General features: G+C 42.4%; 1 protein-coding gene across 2 annotated transcripts in view; it reads right to left on the bottom strand.

Moving 5' to 3' along the window:
- Positions 1-21,367, bottom strand: part of magi2a (membrane associated guanylate kinase, WW and PDZ domain containing 2a) — a 330,301-nt gene that overhangs the window by 115,382 nt on the left and 193,552 nt on the right. For both annotated transcript variants that reach the window (XM_034674120.1, XM_034674119.1), the window contains exon 3: positions 5,788-5,907. In XM_034674120.1, the coding sequence (XP_034530011.1) occupies positions 5,788-5,907 (120 nt within the window). The remainder of the gene's footprint in view (positions 1-5,787; positions 5,908-21,367) is intronic.

The raw sequence follows: 21,367 nt of genomic DNA on the forward strand, positions 1-21,367 counted from the left end.
CTACGTTGTCCGCCATCGTTGTTGGTGTGAGGGAAAGTTAGCGCTAGCACTGCTGGGAAAAGCGGTCACGTAAATATGACGTCATGACGTGGCGCTTTCAGGCGAGCACCAGCCCGGAAATACAACTCGGTTCGCATTGGTTGAAAAGGGGTAAGAGAGGTCTGAAGAAGTCAGAAGTCTTTTGTTGTAATCTGACTTTGAAAGAAACATTTTTCTTGCATTGTTGCATCATTTGAGACGAAATGGATTTGTTGTCACGAGTCTGACTCATGCATGAACTCAAGAAGTTTAGTCATCTAATTTTATTTCACAGGAACATTTTAGAGCTTTTTCACACAACAAGAGCAAAGTTTCTTTCTCCAGACTCAGTGTCTGAATGAGATGTCGACTCATGTTGGTCCAAAGTCTGAGAGATGTTCTTTTCTTTTTAAAGATCAGACACTGCTTTCCTCCGGGGCTTTTTCAAATCCAAAGGCTTGAAAAGAAAGTTGAAGAGATTGTCTTTACAGAGAGAGTTCAGAGGACATCAGCCACAGTTTAGGTCTGCAGTAGGTTTGGTGTGAGATTAGCCTTCAGTAGATATCTCTCCTGCTGCACCCCGGTGCTCCTGGCAGGAAACCAGATGGAGGAAGACCATGTGTTTGAATAGCCACAGACAGGGCAGCAGAATCAGACACTAACTCCAAGTGCGACAGCAGACAGTTTGGGGAACAGGAAAGAACAATGAATGAGATTTAAAAATATATCAGCTGGTGTCTCCCTTTGCAAAGGAAAAGACCCTCATGTTCTGAAAAAACATGAGGGCTGCGATGAAAAATGGAAGAGAGTAGCTGTAAAAAGATTACGGAGACTGTCGGGATTAGAGCCCCGAACTACAGACACAAATCCTGGAGCCTTAACAAGCTGCAGATTTGCCTCTGAGAAGAAAGAAAAAAGTGGTCCGATGCTCTGCGTGTGAACTCAAACAACCTGCAGCATCGCAGAAAAACCCACACTTTGAAGTTTGGATAAGAGGTGGGACTGCTGTCACATCTGACAGCCGGGCTGATCACACCTACAAGCTGATGGAGCGGAGAAAAGACATCAAGTCTTTATTAGCAAACTAATGCTTGGAAAGATGAAACATTGGGGAAGTAATGGGAGGTGAGATTTTGGGGGCTTCAAGGGTTCCAGCTGCAAATTTCCTCCACATTCTCCTGCATCGACAATAAGAAGCTGACTGATGATGAAGACACATTCAGGGCAGACGCCAGCAGTAAAAACACATCCCGGTAACTCTGATGTAACCTGGTATCTCCCACAAAAACAGAGCATATAGGTTAAGCTAACTGAAGCAAATATAGATGCAAGAAGACAGGAGGTTCACTGTTTGGACGCTCAGCTTTCCAAAGTAAAAGTCGGCCATGTTTACTGTGGGGCATCTCACACCATTAGGTCAGAAGTTGAAAATTCAAATGTGATATTCCACAAACTCTCACTGGAGTGTAGCTTAAGATCTGAGCACATACTGTAAATATTACAGGAGATTTGTTTTGTGACTTCCAATCACAGAGCTTTAGATTCTGCCTCATGTCGCGCTCGCAGGGATCTAAAGCTGATCTGCTTTGGGATTTTGGGCGAGCGAGGGAGTGAGTGACACATGTGAAAGTCACAAGTTACTGAGGGGAGAATCGAGACTGTGAAGTTTCTGCTGCGAGTCAGACCAGACACGTCAAGTCTTTGCCCTGGTCACGCACGTCACATGTCAAGTCACACAGATTTTAATGATGCTCTATAATAAAGCATCTAAATAAGTCAAGAGCAGGGGTCACAGAGTAGAGCTCTCTTCAGAGTGTTCCTTAAAACAGGACTTTGTATCGTTAACACAGAGAGGCTGCTCTGCTACACATCAGGGAGGTCCTAATCCTCTAGTCTCTAAAGTGTAATAAATTGCAATTCATTCAACACATCTAAAGTGTCTTTATTTAAATCCTCGCCCGCTCATACCTGACCGACCTCCTCAAATGCCACTCCCCATCTCGCCACTTGAGATCCTCAGATGCTAATCTCCTGTCCTCCATCACCAAGACCAAGCACTGCACCTTAGGGGACAGAACCTTTGCCTCAACTCTCTGGAACTTCTTCCCTCCATCTACAACTATGACCCTCTTCAAAAAAGCTTACATCACATGACCTCTGCTCTCTCCCCATCTCTGTTTTTTGTATTTTATTTTACCCTGTTTTTCACTCTTCTTGTAAAGCGACTATGATAACTTAGAAAAGCGCTATATAAATCCTATCAGTTATTGTTAGTATTACTCAGGATCTCAGAGTCTGCAGGTAAACTACACTACCAGTCAAAAGTTTAGAAACACCTTCTCATTCAAGGGTTTGTATTTATTTGAATTATTTGAAACACTGTAGATTAATACCAAAGACATCAAAACTATGAAAGAACATATTTGCAATAATTTGAAGCTGGGGTTGGTAATCAGATTTAGATACACTTTTTGTCATACTGGTTAAAATGATCTTTATATCCTGATGGCAATCATTACATGATGTGTTCCTAAAAAAGAGTGAAAAAAAGCTGCTATCTACAGCCGGAGTAAACCTGGGAAAACACCAACCAATCACCGTTTTTTGGCTCCCCAAATTTTAAACCAATCAAATCCCGTCCAGCCGTTCTGCCCTCCTCCTGAGCGTACATTTCCCCGGCGTGCACTCCTCCGAGTCCCCGTCTCCTGCCTCTACTTCCCCTGACTCTATTTACTGCCCCTCTCGCTCGTCCTCGGGCCTGTCCCCTCTGACCTGATGAGGTGCTTTGCTCAGGACTGTAGTCCGGATCAGAGTCTAAGAAGCTCTCACCAACAAGCAGAATAATTAATGACGTTCAGTAAGTCCTACAGAAAATATAGATGTACTGTAGCGTCCGTCCGGACGCTGTAGTGATGATGAGCCGATTCATGAACACGTTGATCTTTAATAACCGGTCACTGTCGGCCGTGATCACGCCAACCAACAAAACAACAATCAATGTTTGAATGAATGAAAAACTTCTCATCTCCTCTCTCCCACTCACACACTCTACACCTCTCCTGATGCCTTCACTGACTGTCAACACTGTAGGAATTAAGAACATCTACACTGAACACGTTTAACAAACAGTAGATCTGTTACAGTATTACATGTATTATAACTTTTCTCCTGATATCGTGTCACCGGTACAACTGGATAATGCTAGCATGATAGTTGTGAGTGCTAACAGCAGCCATGTTTGTTTGTGTTTTTAACTTTCACTATGAGAATGTCTTGGTGAGGACCGGTTTTGAATCAGTCACCATCATATGGTCGAGAATCAGCGGCGTTCGTGCATGTGAGCGGGGGGGCATCGTTTTGGAGGAGCTCCGAGGGAGGAGGGGAGGGGTTAGACGGAGTCATGAGGAAAAGCTACATTCAAATTCATGCTGGTTTTCCGAGACTACCAACCCTAGCTTTAATGAACAAAAAAAGTGTTAAACAAATCAGAATATGTTTTATATTCTAGATTCTGTAAAGAAGCCCCCTTTTTCCTTCATGACAGCTTTGCATTCTCTTGGTATTCTCTCAGTCTGCTTCATGAAGTGGTCTCCTGGAATGGTTTCTAATTAACATGAGCCTTGTCAAGAGTTCATTTGTAGAATGACTTTCCTTCTTAATGTGTTTGAGACCATCAGTTGTGTTGTTCAGAGGTAGGGTTAGTACACACTGGATAGCCCTATTTGACTACTGTTGTAATCCAGATTATGACAAAACCAGATTATTTCATAGTTTTGATGTCTTCAGTATTAAACTACAATGTTGAAACCATTGCATGAGAAGGTGTGTGCAAACTTTTGACTGGTAGTGTATGTCAGGCTGGTTGTCTGAACAGGCTGTTCATTTCTGCTGTAAAGATTGGCTCTTTGAATGTGTGTGTATGTGGCTTCTTGGCTTTTGGAGCCAGCCTCAAGTGGACACTGCAGTTTTTAGCAAACCACAGACCAGAGGATGCTGCTTGATGGATAAATGATACCTATGAGTTGGCCATACACTATCAGCAAATGTAGGGAAGTGTGTTTGTTATTAACGCCAACAGTAAGGTCTTAAACCTGCTCTCCAGTTCAACACTTCATCGTAAAAGAGGCTCATGGGTAATGTAGTTCTTCTTCTGTTTTCATCCCAGGAGCCTCATGGAACAATTTCAGGATGCTCCACACACTTTGATGTTCTATCGTTGAACCCTGCCTGCTAATTATTACTGTAATTACCACATTTATATTTCCCCCTCGAGTGTTTTCAGAGTAATCTCTTAATTCTATAGAACAGAAATAAGATGTGCGCACTACAAACACTGAAGCTGGAAGTAACAGCACTCCGAGGTTTCAGAGAGGAGAATTGATTCTTTTACGGGGAGGTTTTCAGGTCCAATACGACCCGTAGCTGCGGGGGGGAAATCTGATGCTTTCTGAAATACAACCTGAAGTGAGAGCAGTGAAAGAGCAGTACTGTAGGTGGTACGAGGAGAAGAGGGAATCACAAGTTCTTCAGCTTCACAGTGTATGGAGTTGAGAGTTATTGTTGAAAATTGGGCCAACCTTGGAAAGAAAACCTCGCCAGTGCCCTGCAGGTATTCTGAGTTTAGAGCCACAGCAAGCTGAAGAAAATTACGTGATTTCTTCGACATAAAGCTGAAAAATACAACTTTGGTGCCTTAATACAAAACTATAGTATTGCTAAATTTCCCCCCAGGCTGTCGTGTTTCTAAGAAGCACTGAAGATTGTATTGAGAGCACACTTTACAGTCAGGAGGAAATACTCTCTGAGCTCGTAGTGTCTTCACTTTGTGCCTCAATAAACAGCTCACAACTATTCAAGGTGCTTCTTAGGAGTCTGAGACTCTCAAGGACGCCTCAGCTGTCTTCTGTTTCCTACAACAACTCCAAACCTCCTCAGTGCTCTAACAGCACGCTCATCCTCACTACAGCCTTTCCTTTTTAACTTTCACCCATTCTGCCTTTCTTCCACATCTAATTGGCCATTAAATTATTAAACTCTATAAAACGCTGAATGATGGCCGAGTGACCACGCAGAGGAATCTCCCCGTGGAAGGCAGCTCCCCATCTCTTTAAGGATCTAACATTGCTTCTGGCAGCCGAGCGTTAAATTGGCCGTCTGCTTTATTTTTCCTCCTCTTTCGTGCAGAGACGGCAGGTGGACAGACACAGACTGGAGTCAGAGGAGGTGGGGGGAGAGAGAGAGAGAGAGAGAGTCAGCAGATGTGTGTTATCTGTATAAAGGCAGCAGAGGTCTCCTGAGAGATGGCGGTGGCCGGGCAGGCGTGCTCTCAAAAACCCAAAAGCCTGGAGAGAGTCTGACGCAGGAGAGAGAGAGGATGGAAGTGTCTGTTTGTTTTGATTAGAGGACTGAAGAGCCCGGAGAGAGTCTACCAGAAGGTACCACGTGTGTGTGTGTGTGTGTGTGTTTTTATGTGTGTGTGTGTGTCCTCATTCAGAGTATTCCTTCCAGTCTTCTTCTTGACTGATGACACCCTACTCTCCACAGAAGCCTCACGATGGATGGATTGAAGTGAATTTGTGGGTGTTTGTGAAGTGCGTGGACGTGGAGTGATGAGCCCGTCTCAGTTATTTATTCAGACTGCTGTCACTTTAACGGGGGGGAAAAAATTCCTTTGGTGCCACATCACAGCGTGCATTCATGAAAAAAAAATTAGGTATATCACAAAGGACAGCAGCTGCCTTCACAAGCGTGACTCTGCTAAATCCTTACCTTCATATGTTCCGCTCTCTAGCAGGGCTCCGCTTTTCTCCAATTCCATAAACCGGTCAACGGTCACGAAATTATAATCCACCCCCGGGACTTCTCCTTCCTTGGGCTGCCTGGTTGTGCCTGCGGGAGATAAGCGAGAAGAGTTTTAGCGCTTTTTGAACGCCTCATCACTGCTGAATGCGGGTAAGTGAGGCTCAGTCTCTGCCGCTGTTTGTGAAAAAAAAAAAGATCAGAACATACCGGCGCTGAAACACGCTGACCCTGACCCAACACCATCCAGTCAGCGCCCTCCTTTGTGTCCTCTTTGCTTAGTGCACAGCTGAGGCTGGATATTGAGCTTTCATGGAGAAAGGAGGAGGGGCAAGGTGCAACTTCAGGAGCTAAGTGATGCAATTTGGACGCCAAGAGGAGAAATTCCAGCAATTTGCATGGAGCTGACAGCTCATGGAGGACTCCCTGACTGGAGCAGCACAGCACAGATTGAATATTTGACCTTAAAAGCAGCATTTTCAGTCGACTTTACTAAAAAAAAACCAACGTATGACAGAGTGCTTTGGATGTTAAACTGAGGTACAAACAACTTCCTCATCAGTGTGTGCTAATTACTCCTGTTCAAGCTGATCCTGGCTGTGATAACACGCAGGCACTCTCCCCCCGAGGTGCTGAATGGGTTCTCCATCTGAGCGAGGGTTGTTCGCACTAAAAGAGGAGCCCGTAAAAGCACACTTGTTAGCCCCTGAGTGCTGCGTATAAAAGAATCCATCTGTGGGTTTTAAAGTTAGCAGAGGAGCCGCTGTGCTGCTGATCACCTGTAGGGGGGTGCAGCTGATTTGACTTTAGAGGCTGAGGCTTGAATTATGACTGTGAGAGGTGCTGTGCAGTGATGGGACAGGGTTTAACCTCAAAACTAACCAACAAACCAACATCTGATGAGGTGAGTTTTCATCAAACAAAGAGAGCTGTCAGGAGTTCTTGAGGTACAGATGGACACGGAGAAGGATTATTTATTGCACCTCCTCAGGGGGCGTGTCCTCTCCTTCTAATGCTATGTTAAGCTCTACTACCTGGATGTAAACGAGCACAGGTGACTGGTTAAACTGATATATAACCACTCCACCAGAGCAATGAGGAACCAGCACAGGCATGTGGACGATAACCTGCAAGGAGGACTGAAGGCTGGTGGTGCTAGCTCTGCTAGTGGTTGCCAGACTCTGCAAACTTATCTGACATCATTTACCTGCTGACCTGTGATCTTGTGTTTGATCTGTTGTGTCATTGGTACGCCTCAGTGACATGGTTTCTTATCTTAACAGTGGGCATGTTATTGTATGTTGGTATGTTGAATGAATGTATTGTTTGTGAGCAGCACTGCACTTATGTCCATGACAAATTTCCCCCCGGGGACAATAAAGTTTATCTTATCTTATCTTATCTTATCTTATCTTATCTTATCTTATCCTTGAGCCTCATGTTTTAAATCTTTATTGACAGGACTGGGAAGTGAGTTGCTCGTGGACGGGACAAAGCATTGTGGTCGGCCAAGAGAGGATGGTTAGCTAAAGTCTGCCTCTCATGCCTTTGGCTTTAGACAGCTGCATGTGGCCAATTCCACCGGATCCTGGTCCGGTCCGTCTCCAATCCATCACAGCACTGGATCTGATAGGTTTCTATTCTAGTCAATGTGTTAACTTCCACTGGATCCGCTCTGTTGCGTTCTGGCTGCGTCTCTGATCCAGCAGATCAGAGCCCTCCGGATGAGATATGCAAGACTTTTATTTTAGCTGGATGCCGGAGCACGACACATCCATCTCAACAGATTTAGGTGGACCGGGACAGGAAGTCAGGCACCAAAACAAAATGAAAACATCCGGTTAATTTTCAGAATAAAACACTCTGTGTTATCACCAGATCGTATTTGACTTAACTACAACAACAAACCGTCATGATGAGCGAAGCCAGGCCTGGAGTCTACAGGTCAGAGGTTTTCAGAGGACCAGAAAGACAACATGGATGAAGAGAGGAGGAGGATATTCGTTGATTCAGTGATTACCGTGGGAAAACCTTGATCAAATGACTCCAGCTGTCCGGCAGTCCTGCATTCTGAGAGAGCACAGAGCCGGACCACAGCGAATTGGAGATGGACGGGACACGGATCTGGTGGAGGTCCCGTGTTATTCCCTTCTTCCTGACAGTAATAGTGAAAGATGTTGTGAGCATGTAGAAAATCAGGATGTTCAAGCTGCTATCACAGTGAACGGGGAAGAGAAAGAACTGTTTGAACCCCTAAATGGGTCACACGTTCAGGAATCTCTACAGAACTCCCTCTGAAACGTCCCAGTTGAAAAGCGTCTGAAGAAAGTTGGATCATGTGTGGGTGTTGGGTTGTGTTTAAAGACTCTGCCTCTTTCTGAAGTTTAAAGCATCCTCTGTAACAACTCTCATCAAGAGACTCGGCTTCGGCTTCCTCCAACCATCTAATGAACAGATATTAATTCAAATAAGGCCATTAAGCTGGTTGGCCAAGCCTCTCCTCAGTTGTCTTTTTAATATGCTGATTAATTGCTCCTCAAATTGAGAAAGCAAAGACACAGCGGTGTGATGGAGTCTGAGGAGGGGGAGTCTAGTTTGGTCCAAAGAGCTGATTTTTGTTTCAGGTAATAAAGCTGTCAAAGCGGACTATCATGTGGACGAGGGAGGTGTGAGAAGGAGTGAAAGTGAGCACCTTATCACACCCAGAGTGGAGTTTTTTGTTGTCGACCTTTAAGCCAAAAACAACAAGCTGGAACCTGCTGACTGAGTCATTTGTAAGAGCTTCTAATAAGAGCGAATGAGCAGCAGGGAACGCTGTTGTTTGTGGTGTAAAATAGATGTATGTGTGCGTGTTTGTGTTGCACCCCCAGTGGAGGGCTTCTTGATTGTGTCTGCCTGCATGGGAGCTTGTGTACCCGTCAGATTAGCTTCCCTCACAGGCAGAGCGACAGGCTGAGCAGCACACACACACACACACACTCAAACACACACATTTCAAAGAGGACCTTTGATGTCTCAGATCTATATTTAGCAGCATCTTCTGGTGGGGACTTCTCTCGGGTGACAATTTCTAAAAGGAGGCAACCACAATGCCGCTCGGTTTTCACTCCTTTGAATGTGGGTCAGGGTCCTGGGGTGCAAATCAGCGGTTCTAAAAATACTGCCACCTCGCTGAAACGCTCGCAGAAGGTTTATAATCGTTATTTAGACGGCCTTGATTACAGGAAACGGTGAAACTCATTAAGGTTAAATGATGCGTTCATCATTTTGTCAGCCTGTAGGAGCGAGGATTCTCAAACCCCCCCACCCCCCTCAGGTGTGTTTCTGCATGTGGGGCAATCCTGAAGCTAAAACAAAGTCCTCATCTTTAAGAGACACTTCTACTTGTCCCTGTCTGATTCTGAGGCACTTTGAGACTCAATGAGACATAATGAGACACAATGAGACACTAGGACACTATGAGACACTTTGAGATTCAATTATGAGACTCAATGAGATTCAATTATGAGACTCAATGAGATTCAATTATGAGACTCAATGAGACACTATGAGACACTATGAGACACTATGAGACACAATGAAACACAAAGAGACTCAATGAGACTCAATGAGACACGATGAGACACTGAGACTCAATGAGACTCAATTATGAGACTCAATGAGGCTCAATGATACACTATGATACACTATGGGACTCAATGAGACACCATGAGATACTGTGAGACTTAATGAGACACAATGAGACACTATGGGACTCAATGAGACACAATGAGATACTGTGAGACTCAATGAGACACAATGAGACACTGAGACTCAATGAGACTAAATTATGAGACTCAATGATACTCAATGATACACTATGATACACTATGGGACTCAATGAGACACCATGAGATACTGTGAGACTTAATGAGACACAATGAGACACTATGAGACTTAATGAGACACAATGAGACTCAATTATGAGACTCAATTATGAGACTCAATTATGAGACTCAATTATGAGACTCAATAATACTCATTGAGACACAATGAGACACAATGAGACATTATGAGACTCAATGAGACACTATGAGACTCAATGAGACACTATGAGACTCAATTATGAGACTCAATTATGAGACTCAATTATGAGACTCAATTATGAGACTCAATAATACTCATTGAGACACAATGAGACACAATGAGACACTATGAGACCGATGAGACCCTTTGAGACTCAATGAGACACAATGAGACTCAATTAGACACTATAAGATTCAATTATGAGACTCAATGAGACACTATGAGACTCAATAAGACACTATAAGATTCAATTATGAGACTCAATGAGATACTATGAGACTTAATGAAACACTATGAGACTAAATGAGACTTAACGAGACAAAAGGAGACATGTTCAGCAGTATTTCAGCGAGCTTTGGTCATATGCTGGATGATCTGTGAAAACTAAGTGGTGGCACACCAAAGACCACAACTTAATCTGGGATACCTTTGGAGTTTATATAACAGTCAGTAAGCCTAAATGGACGTCTCCAAACTAAACCATTACCTCCTCAATGTGTCTTCTTAACAGCGTTACTCTTGTTCCAGCTGCTGATTGGACTGTGAAAGGGCTAACACAAGTAAACAAGCCCTGAACCTGCTGGTTGCTACAAGCTAGCTACACCAGAGGCCCTGAAGTGTTGGTCACCATCATGGCGCTTTTAGACAACTCGACATACAGTCACTACAGCACTCGTGGCTAACCAAAGCCTGTACCAGTGGATGTTTGGAGCCAGAGTCAGTGTGATGTCTATTTCACCCAGCAGCCATGGGCAGAATTAAAGGGCTGTTTTGATCCAGTATTTCAACACAGATATAAAATGAACATAATGCGGGCTGATGTAATGATGTCACCGAGGGCTATCGTAATGAAGCGGCCTTGATGATCAGTGCTGTGCCAGTTCACACTTGAACTAGTTCAAAGTTCAGTTCATCAGGGCTAAAATTAACTAGTCAATTTTTTTTTTTTAAACTACGTTATGGACCAAAACATTTACCATTTCACCTTCTTATTTGTTTTAGCTGCAACTTAAATTTTTATCAGTAGACCATTCAAGATTGGAGGTTTTTCCTTACACTTTAAAAACATGGTTGACAGCTCCAGGTGTTTCCATGCTGTCCATCTAAAACCTTGTTGTCTGAGTGGTTCTGTGTTTGCATCCATAATGTGGCTTCAAAGTGCCTCCATGTGCAGGATGTGCTGGATGGGTTCAGGTAGTTTCGACAGTGCAGCAGGGTTCCAGGATCCAGGGTGGCCTGGGCCCCATTTGAAGTCTGACACTCCCCCCAGCTGCCCCCCAGAACCCTGAGTAAATCATCTGGGCTGTGGTTCAACAGGCTGCTGGGAGCTTCCTTTCATTTCAGTGAGGCTTTTAAAACATTATCCCAGCTCTGAGGATGTCACACTCACAGGGTCAGCATAGTAACAGGTGTGTATTTTAAGAGGCAGCACGTGTCACACAGGAGGGAGATTAAGTTGTAGCGTGGGCTGGGCTCGTACAGCTCCCCTGCTGTTCTCCAGTGCATCCTCGAGCCACAACCACAGGCCACGAGTCACTCTCACTGCTGCAGCTGAGCACCATTACCTGCTGCCCCGGTCACAGCTCACACCTGGAGTGCTTTCACTCTGGGACTAGTGCTTCTACAGAATACATTAACATCCCTGCGTTAATACTGAAAACACACTGTGTTTAACACTTTCTATTTCTGGACTGACTTTAGACGCTCAGCGGTAAAACAGTGTAACCTGAGATAACTGAGCGGGAAAAGAAAAGCTCAGCAGGAGGTCAGACAATCAGTGGAGAATGAAACACAGGCCTTTATTTGAAACAAAGGATTTATATCCGGAGAATAACCCGAGGCATCGCGCTGAAAGGTTGTAATATGTATTCATGACAGGAAGTCACAGCGTGTGTAAAGACCCTGGGGAAATAATTATAGCATGGACGTTCAGCTAATCATTTCCATAAAGTCCTCAGAAACACAACCTCAAGAAACACAACCACACCAAGTTTGGTTTCTTTGATTTGAACGGCGACGCGTGTAGTTCAATTTTCTATTACTAAATGAAGAGAGGAAGATAATAAAGAGCATAAAGGCGGCGTAGTAATGATGATGGTGCGTGAAAAAACTGCAGGAGTTTTAACACAGAACAAGAAAACTGATTACATGACTGCACTTCTTAAAACTCTGGTTTCCTGTTTCTTTAAGAATTGAAGTTCTCAGACTTTGTTTTTGAAGCTCTTACCAGCCTCGCTCCTCCATACATCACAGATCTCATGTTGTAGAGACTTCAAAGAAAAGTTGAGGCTGGGCCGAGTAACTCGTCAGACGTGGAAAAATCACTGATCCAAAAATATGTTTAACTTTTTATTAACGTAAAAGGCTAATCAACTCATGATAGCGTGCTGAAAACTGATGATTAAAGCAATCACAGTGATCAAAGAAAAATAGCGCTCAACAAAAAATCTCTCTCTCCAACCTCCAAACAAAAGGTAACAGGAAGCTTAAATGACTAGAATATCCCCGCCTCTAACACATGACCCGCTATTTACCTAATCAACATGACCACACAGTAAATACAAACAATAACCAAGCCATAACCTCAAAAGTAGATTCTGTATACACCTTCAAATCATTCATTCATGGCTCCTACACGTCAGTTTATGTTCCAGCTTGATCACCTTCCTTTTTAAACGTGACATATCATGCAAAATTGACTTTTTAATGGTTCTCTACCTGAAATATGTTTCCCTTGCATGTCTACAAACCCCCCGAGAATGAAAAAAATCCATTCTGCCCCTGTTCTGATTTCTCCACCTTTCTGTAAATGTGTGTGAAACGAGCCGTTTCAGACTTCCGTGTTTTTGTTACGTAACAACAATATCCGGTCTGTCACGGAGTCAGAGCTCGGAGCTTGTTCAGCCCATAGACTGTATAAAATAATACTGAATCCCCCCTCCGATTTTCATTCCCTGCACACATGTGCTAACAAGGAGCTTAGGAGGGAGGCATGCTAGTTGTAGGCTGTCTTAATAAACACAGAGGTCAGTTTTACTCCCCACGTCTGCAGATTTGAAGATCTAGTGGATGATTTTTATTTATCATGTAGCTGTAGCTGTGTACCAAGACACACGTCGACATACTGACAAATAAAACAACAAGTAACACAGAATCTGTGACCAATCCTTCAGAAAGGTCCTGCTGCCTTTCTGGCAAAGGTCGGTTTTACTCCCCACGTCTGCAGATTTGAAGATCTAGTGGATGATTTTTATTTATCATGGATAAGTGCTAGCGCTAGTTAGCATAGCCACATAGCTACATGTTCGTAGCTGTGTACCAAGACACACGTCGACATACTGACAAATAAAACAACAAGAAACACTAAATCTGTGACCAATCCTTCAGAAAGGTCCTGCTACAGGCGCCTCTCCGTCAGGATCAGATTCTGGATCAGATTCAGAGGGTTGAAGTAACGGGATCTGTGAGCAGCCGTGTATATTCAGCCAACATGTAAACATTAGATCAACGTGCTGGAGAGCCGAGGCACATCCACTTCCTGAGGGGGCGTGGTCAGAGAGAAAACAGAGTGTTCTGAGGAGGACTGAAGAAGAGGGTTTTTCAGGCAGACCAAAATCTGATTTCAAAGTGTTTTTTTGAGCATAAACTTTAAAGACGTTTTGGGGACCTCTTAGACCAATATATATTGATGACAAAAGCGTGATATGTCACCTTTAAATGTTCCTCATGTGAATCACAGAAGCACCAGCCAGAGAGCTTTCTGTTTTTATGCCCCTAAACTGTGGAACTCTCAAGGTGGCCTTATTACCCTTATTACTGTTATTACCTTTGGTTTAGAATCATTTCTATTTTATTTTGGTCTATCTTATTTTATGTTGCTTCATTTTACTTATATAGTATTCATCTTTTATTTTTTTTATTATAATTATTGTATTTTATTTCAAAATATTTCAGGACTGTCCTCTATCTAGTTTTAGTCTTGTGTTATTTTACCTATTGTTGTCATTTTCTGTCTCTGTTCTTTACTGAAGCACTTTGGGCGGCATGCTTGAATGTATGAAAGGTGCTTTATAAATAAAGATGAGTTCAAAGGTAAGTTTAGGGAGGACATTTAGGAATCAAATGAGGCTGAGAGAGAATCTGGACAAACATCAGGTCGTATCAAGACCTCTTCATCTGGACAGAAAACAGACATCTGAAAATATTGATGCTTAAAGAAGTTAAATAATGAATTTGAACTATTATGCGCTCCTGTATGTAGTTAATTATTTTATTCATATTTATGTCTTATTTTATTCTTTATTTCTGTTAATACTTTCACTTTCTTACATTCTTTTTATAAGAGCATACTGTTATAACTGAATTTCCTCCCCCGGGATAAATAAAGTATTTCTGATTCTAATAAATTGAAAAAAAATCAGTGAGATGTGTTGAGGTAGAAAGTTGTGTTTGAGTTCAAAAATCTCATTGTGAGCCACATCAGCGTTCACATCTCGACTCTTGTCATGATAAGGGTGTAAGAGTTTCATCCCCTCAATTTTAGTCAGCACCAAATATTAATATTTTCCTTAAAGGGCCGGTCACATGTTGTGTCAGTTGTAGCCATGTTGCTCAGCTAACCACTACTACCTTAATGCTTCAGTGAGAAGTCTTTGTTTTCAGTTTTTCTCAGCATCCAGACAATAAAGCAGCTAGTTAGCATCACTTCCTGCACACGTCTCTTCTCCTGCTTTAGTAACACAGACTCAAACATGAAGGCCTTGATACGGCTTCATCTCCACTTCATCTTGATTCAGCTGAGTGCAGTATATCTCAGTGCTGCTGTTTGAGAGGACATATATTCTGGATAACAGCCACACAGAACCATCTTCCTCCATCTGCTGCATCATCTTTGCTGAGTCTCCTCTTACTCCTCTCGGCTCCATCCATCTTGTTCCTTGTTTCTTTCATCTTCCACTCTAACCCAATTTGAAGCACACAAAGTAATAGAAATTTCATTCAGCCCCGGAGTAACACGGTCCCCGTCTGCACGTCCTGAGCTGTGTCGGCGTTTAGAGTCCTCCCCTGAATCTGCTTGGTTCATGTTTTACTGGTGAGGAAGGTGTTTTCAGACGCTATCATGGTAGCTTTCCTGCAGTGTGTTGAGACAAACAGGCAGCCTCCAGAGTTAAATGAAGGAGACGCAGCAAAGTGGAAAAAACTGCCGTTCTTTCAGTGTCCACTAGAGGAGCTGCAAAAGCCAAGGAGACCCCAAGAGAGCCCGTATTACAGCACCAACTTTATCAGCAGAGTCACTTTTTCATAAAGCTTGAGTTCACTCTATTAACCGTGGTTAGACTATAGACTGTATAATAAATGGACTTAGTATCCGTGACGTCATCCATCTGTTTCTGAAGCGCTGTTTTGAAGCCAATTGTCGGTGGGAGCCATATTGAAAATGTTGAACTCAACTTAACGTCTGTCGAGCAAGTGAAGAGGCCGGCTTTGAGCCTTCTGGCTAACAGCTACAGTGTTCCTGTCTGTCAGTTAAGTCAGCTGTGCCTCTAACTACGCAAAACCCATAATCTTAATACCTTCAAAACTGCTGAGTCATACAAAATTCACTCTCGTACAGCGTGTGCCGATACAAAAATGAGCTATCCAGACTAAAATCATTTTTTGCACCAGGCTGTAAACGGGTTTATTTCTACTGTAAAGATCGGCTTCTTTGAATGGGTGTGTATGTGGTTTCCGGTACTTCCGGAGCTGGCCTCAAGTGGACACTTGAGGTACTGCAGTTTTTAGCACTTCTGCATCAGCTTCAATTATCGTAGCCAGAGATAGAGTAGCCAGGTTGAGTAAGCATTTCCAATATGGCGGCCGCCTTTATTGGGGTTCATAAAGGTGCTTCAGAAACAACAGGGTGGCGCCACTGAGACTATGTCTATGTTAGACCTGAGAGGAGTAGACTTCACCAGGATGGACCAACAGCTCAGCTTGGTTGAAGGATAGATAGTTTCAGCTGTGAGGCGTCTGTTCATCTGTACTTGGTGAGTGATATGCAAAGTCATACATCAACTGCAGTCTTGTTCAGTACAACACCATTAGCCAAAAGTAGACAGGTTCTACAAGGATGTTATTACAGTAACCTTTGGACATGATGCTGAAATAACTACTTCAGTTAGCCTGTAGGGGAAGCAGCTGCCAACTTTCAAAGTGAGTGTTTTCAGACTGGAGATCAGGCAGACGATTTCTGGATCTCAGGATGTCGGCTAAATCTCCATGCTAATGAAATATAGCAAAGTGTCAGGCTAATTTGAACTTTCAGTATCACAGTTTAAATAAAAACTTTGCTTCCTCTGGTGCACATTTGCATCTGTGTTCCCTTGTTTGTTGTCAGATCACATAAAACATCCCCTTTGCTGTTGGTCTGAACACACAGGTGTGTCAGCGTTAGCATACAGGTGTGTTTGCTAAAAGTAAAGAAGCTAACCTAGTTTTTCAGAGTGTTTCATTGGTGCTGCAGACATATCCAGCTTCCACTCTGCAGTAAATGTCCCCTCTCCTCTCTGTACTGTCACAACACTGCTGTGGACAGTGGCCTGGGGCTGGACACAGCGAGCTGCCCTTTTAGGCCCTAAACCCTCTGTTATGACTGGCCAACACAGTGTCAGCACGGCCTTTTGTTACCACCTTAATCTAACCATTAGCCAATTAGGAAGTGACGGGCAGCTGTAATGCCCTGCATTAGAGCGATGGATTAGTTTTCCATTCAGCGCCCGGCTGCAGCCTGCGGGCAGGATGGACTGATGGAGGACAGTGAACGGCTGAAAAAAGCTGCCTTCGCTGCACTTTGCCTCCATTCAAATGTGGCGACGTGCTTATTCACTGTTTCCATGGAAGGATGATTAAAGTTAGCTACGTCGCTGTGCCGTCTGATCGTATTGACTGTTTTGTTTCCCTTGCAGAGTTCTTGACCGGAGATCAGTCGTTCTCTCTCGTCTTCCTCGCTCTCTGAGATCTCAGGTTCACTCCAGTTCAGCCGAGTGCAGTCAGTGTGACTCTGTGTTGCTCCCTTGCTTATTGACAGCCAGTAATGTGGGATAGATTGGAGAAAGCCAGGCAGTGAACCGCACTCCCCCTGCCTGTTGGCCTTCTGCCGCCCTCCCCTGAATTCCATTAATAGCACTGCCCTCCAGGAGGTGCTGGCTGCACCGCCTGTAACACAGCCAGGGATATTGATGACTGCATCCTTCCAACCAAGGAGAGACGAGAGAAGGAGGAGAGAGAGGAGAGGGGAGGCCGATGAAGAGATAAAGAGGTGCTTTAATGAGAGTGCACAGACAGAATCATCACATAGGAGCGGTCTGTTGAAGTTAAACGCTCTGTATGTTCATCATGAAGTCATTTCCTACAGTCAGTTTCATATCACTGACGTCTTTAAAGCTTCAGTTCAAATCCAGGAAGTACAGGACACCAGAGTTTACCTCAGGTTAGTCATTAATCTGAAAGGTATAAATCATCAGACTGATCTCCTGAAGCCCAAATCAGGTGGACATGTTTATCATGTGAGCTCAAGTCCTTGTGCTGATATTACTATTATTATTATTTCTCACATGGTCCTGATGTTATCAGTATAAACAACGTGTCAGCAAACTAGCAGTGAATGCTTTGCTTTGTTCCTCACACATGGTCTAAGACCACCTCCCTAAGGAATGATCATCCTGTGTGCACGAGATAAAAATGATAGCACCTGCAGAACTTCAGACACTCTGTGGAGTGTTTTAAATCAGATCTAAGTCCAACTTTGTGTATCGTTTTAGGAGGAGAATCAACTAAAACAGGCAAATTTGCAGAGGTGTCAAAAGTATTCACATTCATAACTCAAGTAGAAGTACAGATACTAGGGTTTAAAAAGACTTCTGTGGAAGTTGAAGTATCAACTCAAGATTTTTACTCAAGTAAAAGTGTAAAAGTTCTGGTTTCAAAACTACTTCAAGTATAAAAGTAAAAGTAATGTAAGGGGAAAAAATGCCATCAAGGACAAAAGCTTAAGCTGCGCCACAGGAGCCTATAGTGCACGACCCCACCTCCCCAAAAAACATGTTTCTAAAGGCCTTAATGACTATAATGTTATATCAGTATGTTAATGTTGAAATATTTGGGTTGCACCTGTTTCAGCCGCGTTGATGCCCATTGAAAATGAATGCATTTTTGCACAATGCAAATACATTAAAGAACCATATATGTGTACAACTGAGCATTAACGTGTGTCATTGAGCTGAAGATATGATGACTAGTTGCCTGTAAGTATTGTAATGGTGCAAAAAGTCAAACTTCACAGGCATGTTATTAATAGCCTTTATTGGAATGTGTTTTTTTTTAAAAGATGACAAGCTGGAATGAAAACAAGCCGAAATGAAACAGGAGTAACGACGCTATTTTTAAAATGTAAGGAGTAGAAAGTACAGATAACTGCGTGAAAATGTAAGGAGTAGAACTAAGAAGTCTGAATAATAATAAATCCAGTAAAGTATAGATAAACATAATTTGTTCTAGGGATGCCCTGAAATGAAAATTCTTGGCTGAAACCTAAAACCAAAAATGAAGAAACCAAGGCCGAAAACCGAAACGCCGAAATAAATGATTATGCTAATCTTTTGTATTTATGGCTATGACTGTGTACTAACCTCACTAAAATCAAGGCATTGCAATAGCATAAATTAATATTAATGCTTTAAAGAATAAATCAATTACAAAATTGCCACACATAGACACTCATACATACAGTTGTGCTCATAAGTTTACATACCCCGGCAGAATTTGTGATTTTTTTGGGCCATTTTTCAGAGAATATGAATGATAAGAGAAAATACCCAAGAAACCATTCATTCTACCAGGGTATGTAAACTTATGAGCACAACTGTACCTATTTATGTATGTATTTATTTATTGATTGATTCATTAATTAGTTCATTTGTTTGTGATTAATTCAGAATTTTACTTTTTATTTAGTTGATTCTTTAGGTAATGATATTTTGCAGCATTACAAAATGAAAATAGATCACACGTGAAAATATGTTAACACACTGTGACCCCAATCAAACACTATACTCATGTCTGAGCCTGACACCACAGACAGAGGATTTTATAATCCTCTTTGTGTTCAGAACTCAGGACTTTGTAGCTTCTTACTACATCTGTACTATCTGACTTTCCTCTCCTCCTCTCCTGATCATATAATTTAGACATCTACAGGTACTTTTAATCTTTGAAATTTGTCAAGTTACTACAGCTGCTTCCTGTTATAGCCGTTTCAAATTAAAGTTTTTTTGACTACGTAACATAAGGGGACTTTTACTGTGAAGGGTTCTTCAGGAACGTAATGTTTATCTTCGAAGGAGCTTAACTCCAATTAGCAGCGGCCGTCTGGAGTTAATATACATGTTGTTCATTTAGCTTCAATTCACAGATACAGACATCGATCCTACACGTTTTGGACTTAAGAAAACAGAGTTTGAACACACTTTGAAGCAGGTAGAGCCGTGATAACTGATGAAAATCCCTGCATCGCGAGCTGCAGCTGATTAGCGCGGCTCTGCTGTGAAGTGTCAGAGGATAACACAGAGAGGAGGGGGTCCGATCTATGTTTTGTCTGTCACATATCACTCTGCTATGCTACTATGTTTACCTGCCACTTCACTTCTATCACACATACACATACATGGCCTAGTTAGCGGTGCGTCACCACAACATTCTGTTTCAGCCGTGATAAAAGTGTTTTGGTTGCCGAATTTTCGGTGCATCCCAAACACAAACGTATCGATGCTCTTCATCCCTTGAATCTCTAAAACTTTAACATCAGTTTGGATTTATTAGATTTGTGCTGTCACTGTTTTCTCTAGTTGATTTTAAACTTTATTAACCCTCCTGGGTCCATTTCCGCACCGGCGCGTCAAAATGACGTATGCTATTTACGATCACGTGGCAGGAAGACGCAACTTCAATTAGTCATCATTCCAACTTCAGTGTAAAGTCGGGACTTTGAGGGATATAATAAATTCTTAATTGTTTTGATTGACAACATAATCACTGAGTTACGTCAGTCTTTTTTCGTCACGTTTAATGTGTGTTTGGTGCATTTAAAGTAAGAAGTTGTAAATATCTTTTTGTTTACTAAATTTGAACATCTTTTTTTTTTTAATTTACAAGTTACATTTGCATTCTATGTTTTAAAAATGGTTCATAAAACATGTTTATGGTTTTCACAGTTAAAAATCTAACTTTTCCCTATTCTGATTTTATGTTTTTTGTGTGATTTTAGGTCTTGTGTGTTAATACTTTCTATCAAAATGAAATAATATCTGCATAGTCATACTTCTGGGGTTGTGCTGAAAAAAGATGACACCAAACAATGCAAGGAAATCAGCTTTTAAGGGGAAATATAAAAGTAAAATCAAAATGAGTCAAAAACGGTCGACTATACCCTAGACCCCATAGGGTTAAAACTCGAATCATAACAGTGATCTCCATTATCTTTATCAGCTTCCTCTGCTAACAGCCTCAGAGCATCAGCTGTTACAGTGCTCTGTTTCGGGTCGATTTAAAAAGGATTATCAAATCAACTGTTTCATTGGGTTAAAGGTATTAATCTTCTGCCCTGGTCATATCCTCGATAATGTAATGCAATCATTTTTAAAGGGGGATTATTGTCGATTCTAAATTGCACTTTGTCTACCAAAACGTTCACACAGTGTCTTCTGAAAGATTGAGTATAAACAGCTTTGAGAGAACCACTTACACACATTTCCAGGATTTTTAAACCTTTACTTTTTTCCTTTCAGAGAAACATCTCTTGGGTTTTGTTCTCTGGAAATATTTGCATGATGTTGCCTCTGCAACAGTTGCTTGTTGCTTGTCATCTCGCAGCAGGCGACGCTTCCTGCCTGACAAATTCAGTGATATAATACTCTGTGCTCTTTCTAAATCTCTCAGTAGATCTGCTTATTTCTCACACACGGCACAAAGAACAATCCCCGAGTCCTGGTTTTAAGCAGGGAGCTTCGGTGTGTAGGTGCTAATAGTTAGAGGAATCACAGTGACAGTGTTTCTGCACGCTCATGTAGGAAGATCAAGGAGGGCTGCTTGAAATCTAATTAATTCAAACACACATGTCAGTGTGACGCCGGAGCAAAGCTTCAAATCCTGCCAAACCGCATCAAGTGAGGACAGGTTGTAGCATCTGATAGAGAAATACGCTGTCAGACAGAGATAAGACTCCCCCCTACATGTGCTGAAATATATTTGAGCAGCTCAGCGGTGGGATCCAGCTACAGGGAGAACACAGTGAGGTGGATGGACTGTGTTTACACTCACACAGTCTACACTAACAGTCTACACTAACAGTCTACACTAACACAGTCTAACCTGATGCAGATTAGAGATTAGTTCAGATTTTGTGAGATGTGCACTACCAGTCAAAAGTTTGGAAACACCTTCTCATTCA

Source organism: Notolabrus celidotus, chromosome 21 (genome assembly GCF_009762535.1).
Source record: "Notolabrus celidotus isolate fNotCel1 chromosome 21, fNotCel1.pri, whole genome shotgun sequence".
Taxonomy (NCBI): Eukaryota; Metazoa; Chordata; class Actinopteri; order Labriformes; family Labridae; genus Notolabrus; species Notolabrus celidotus.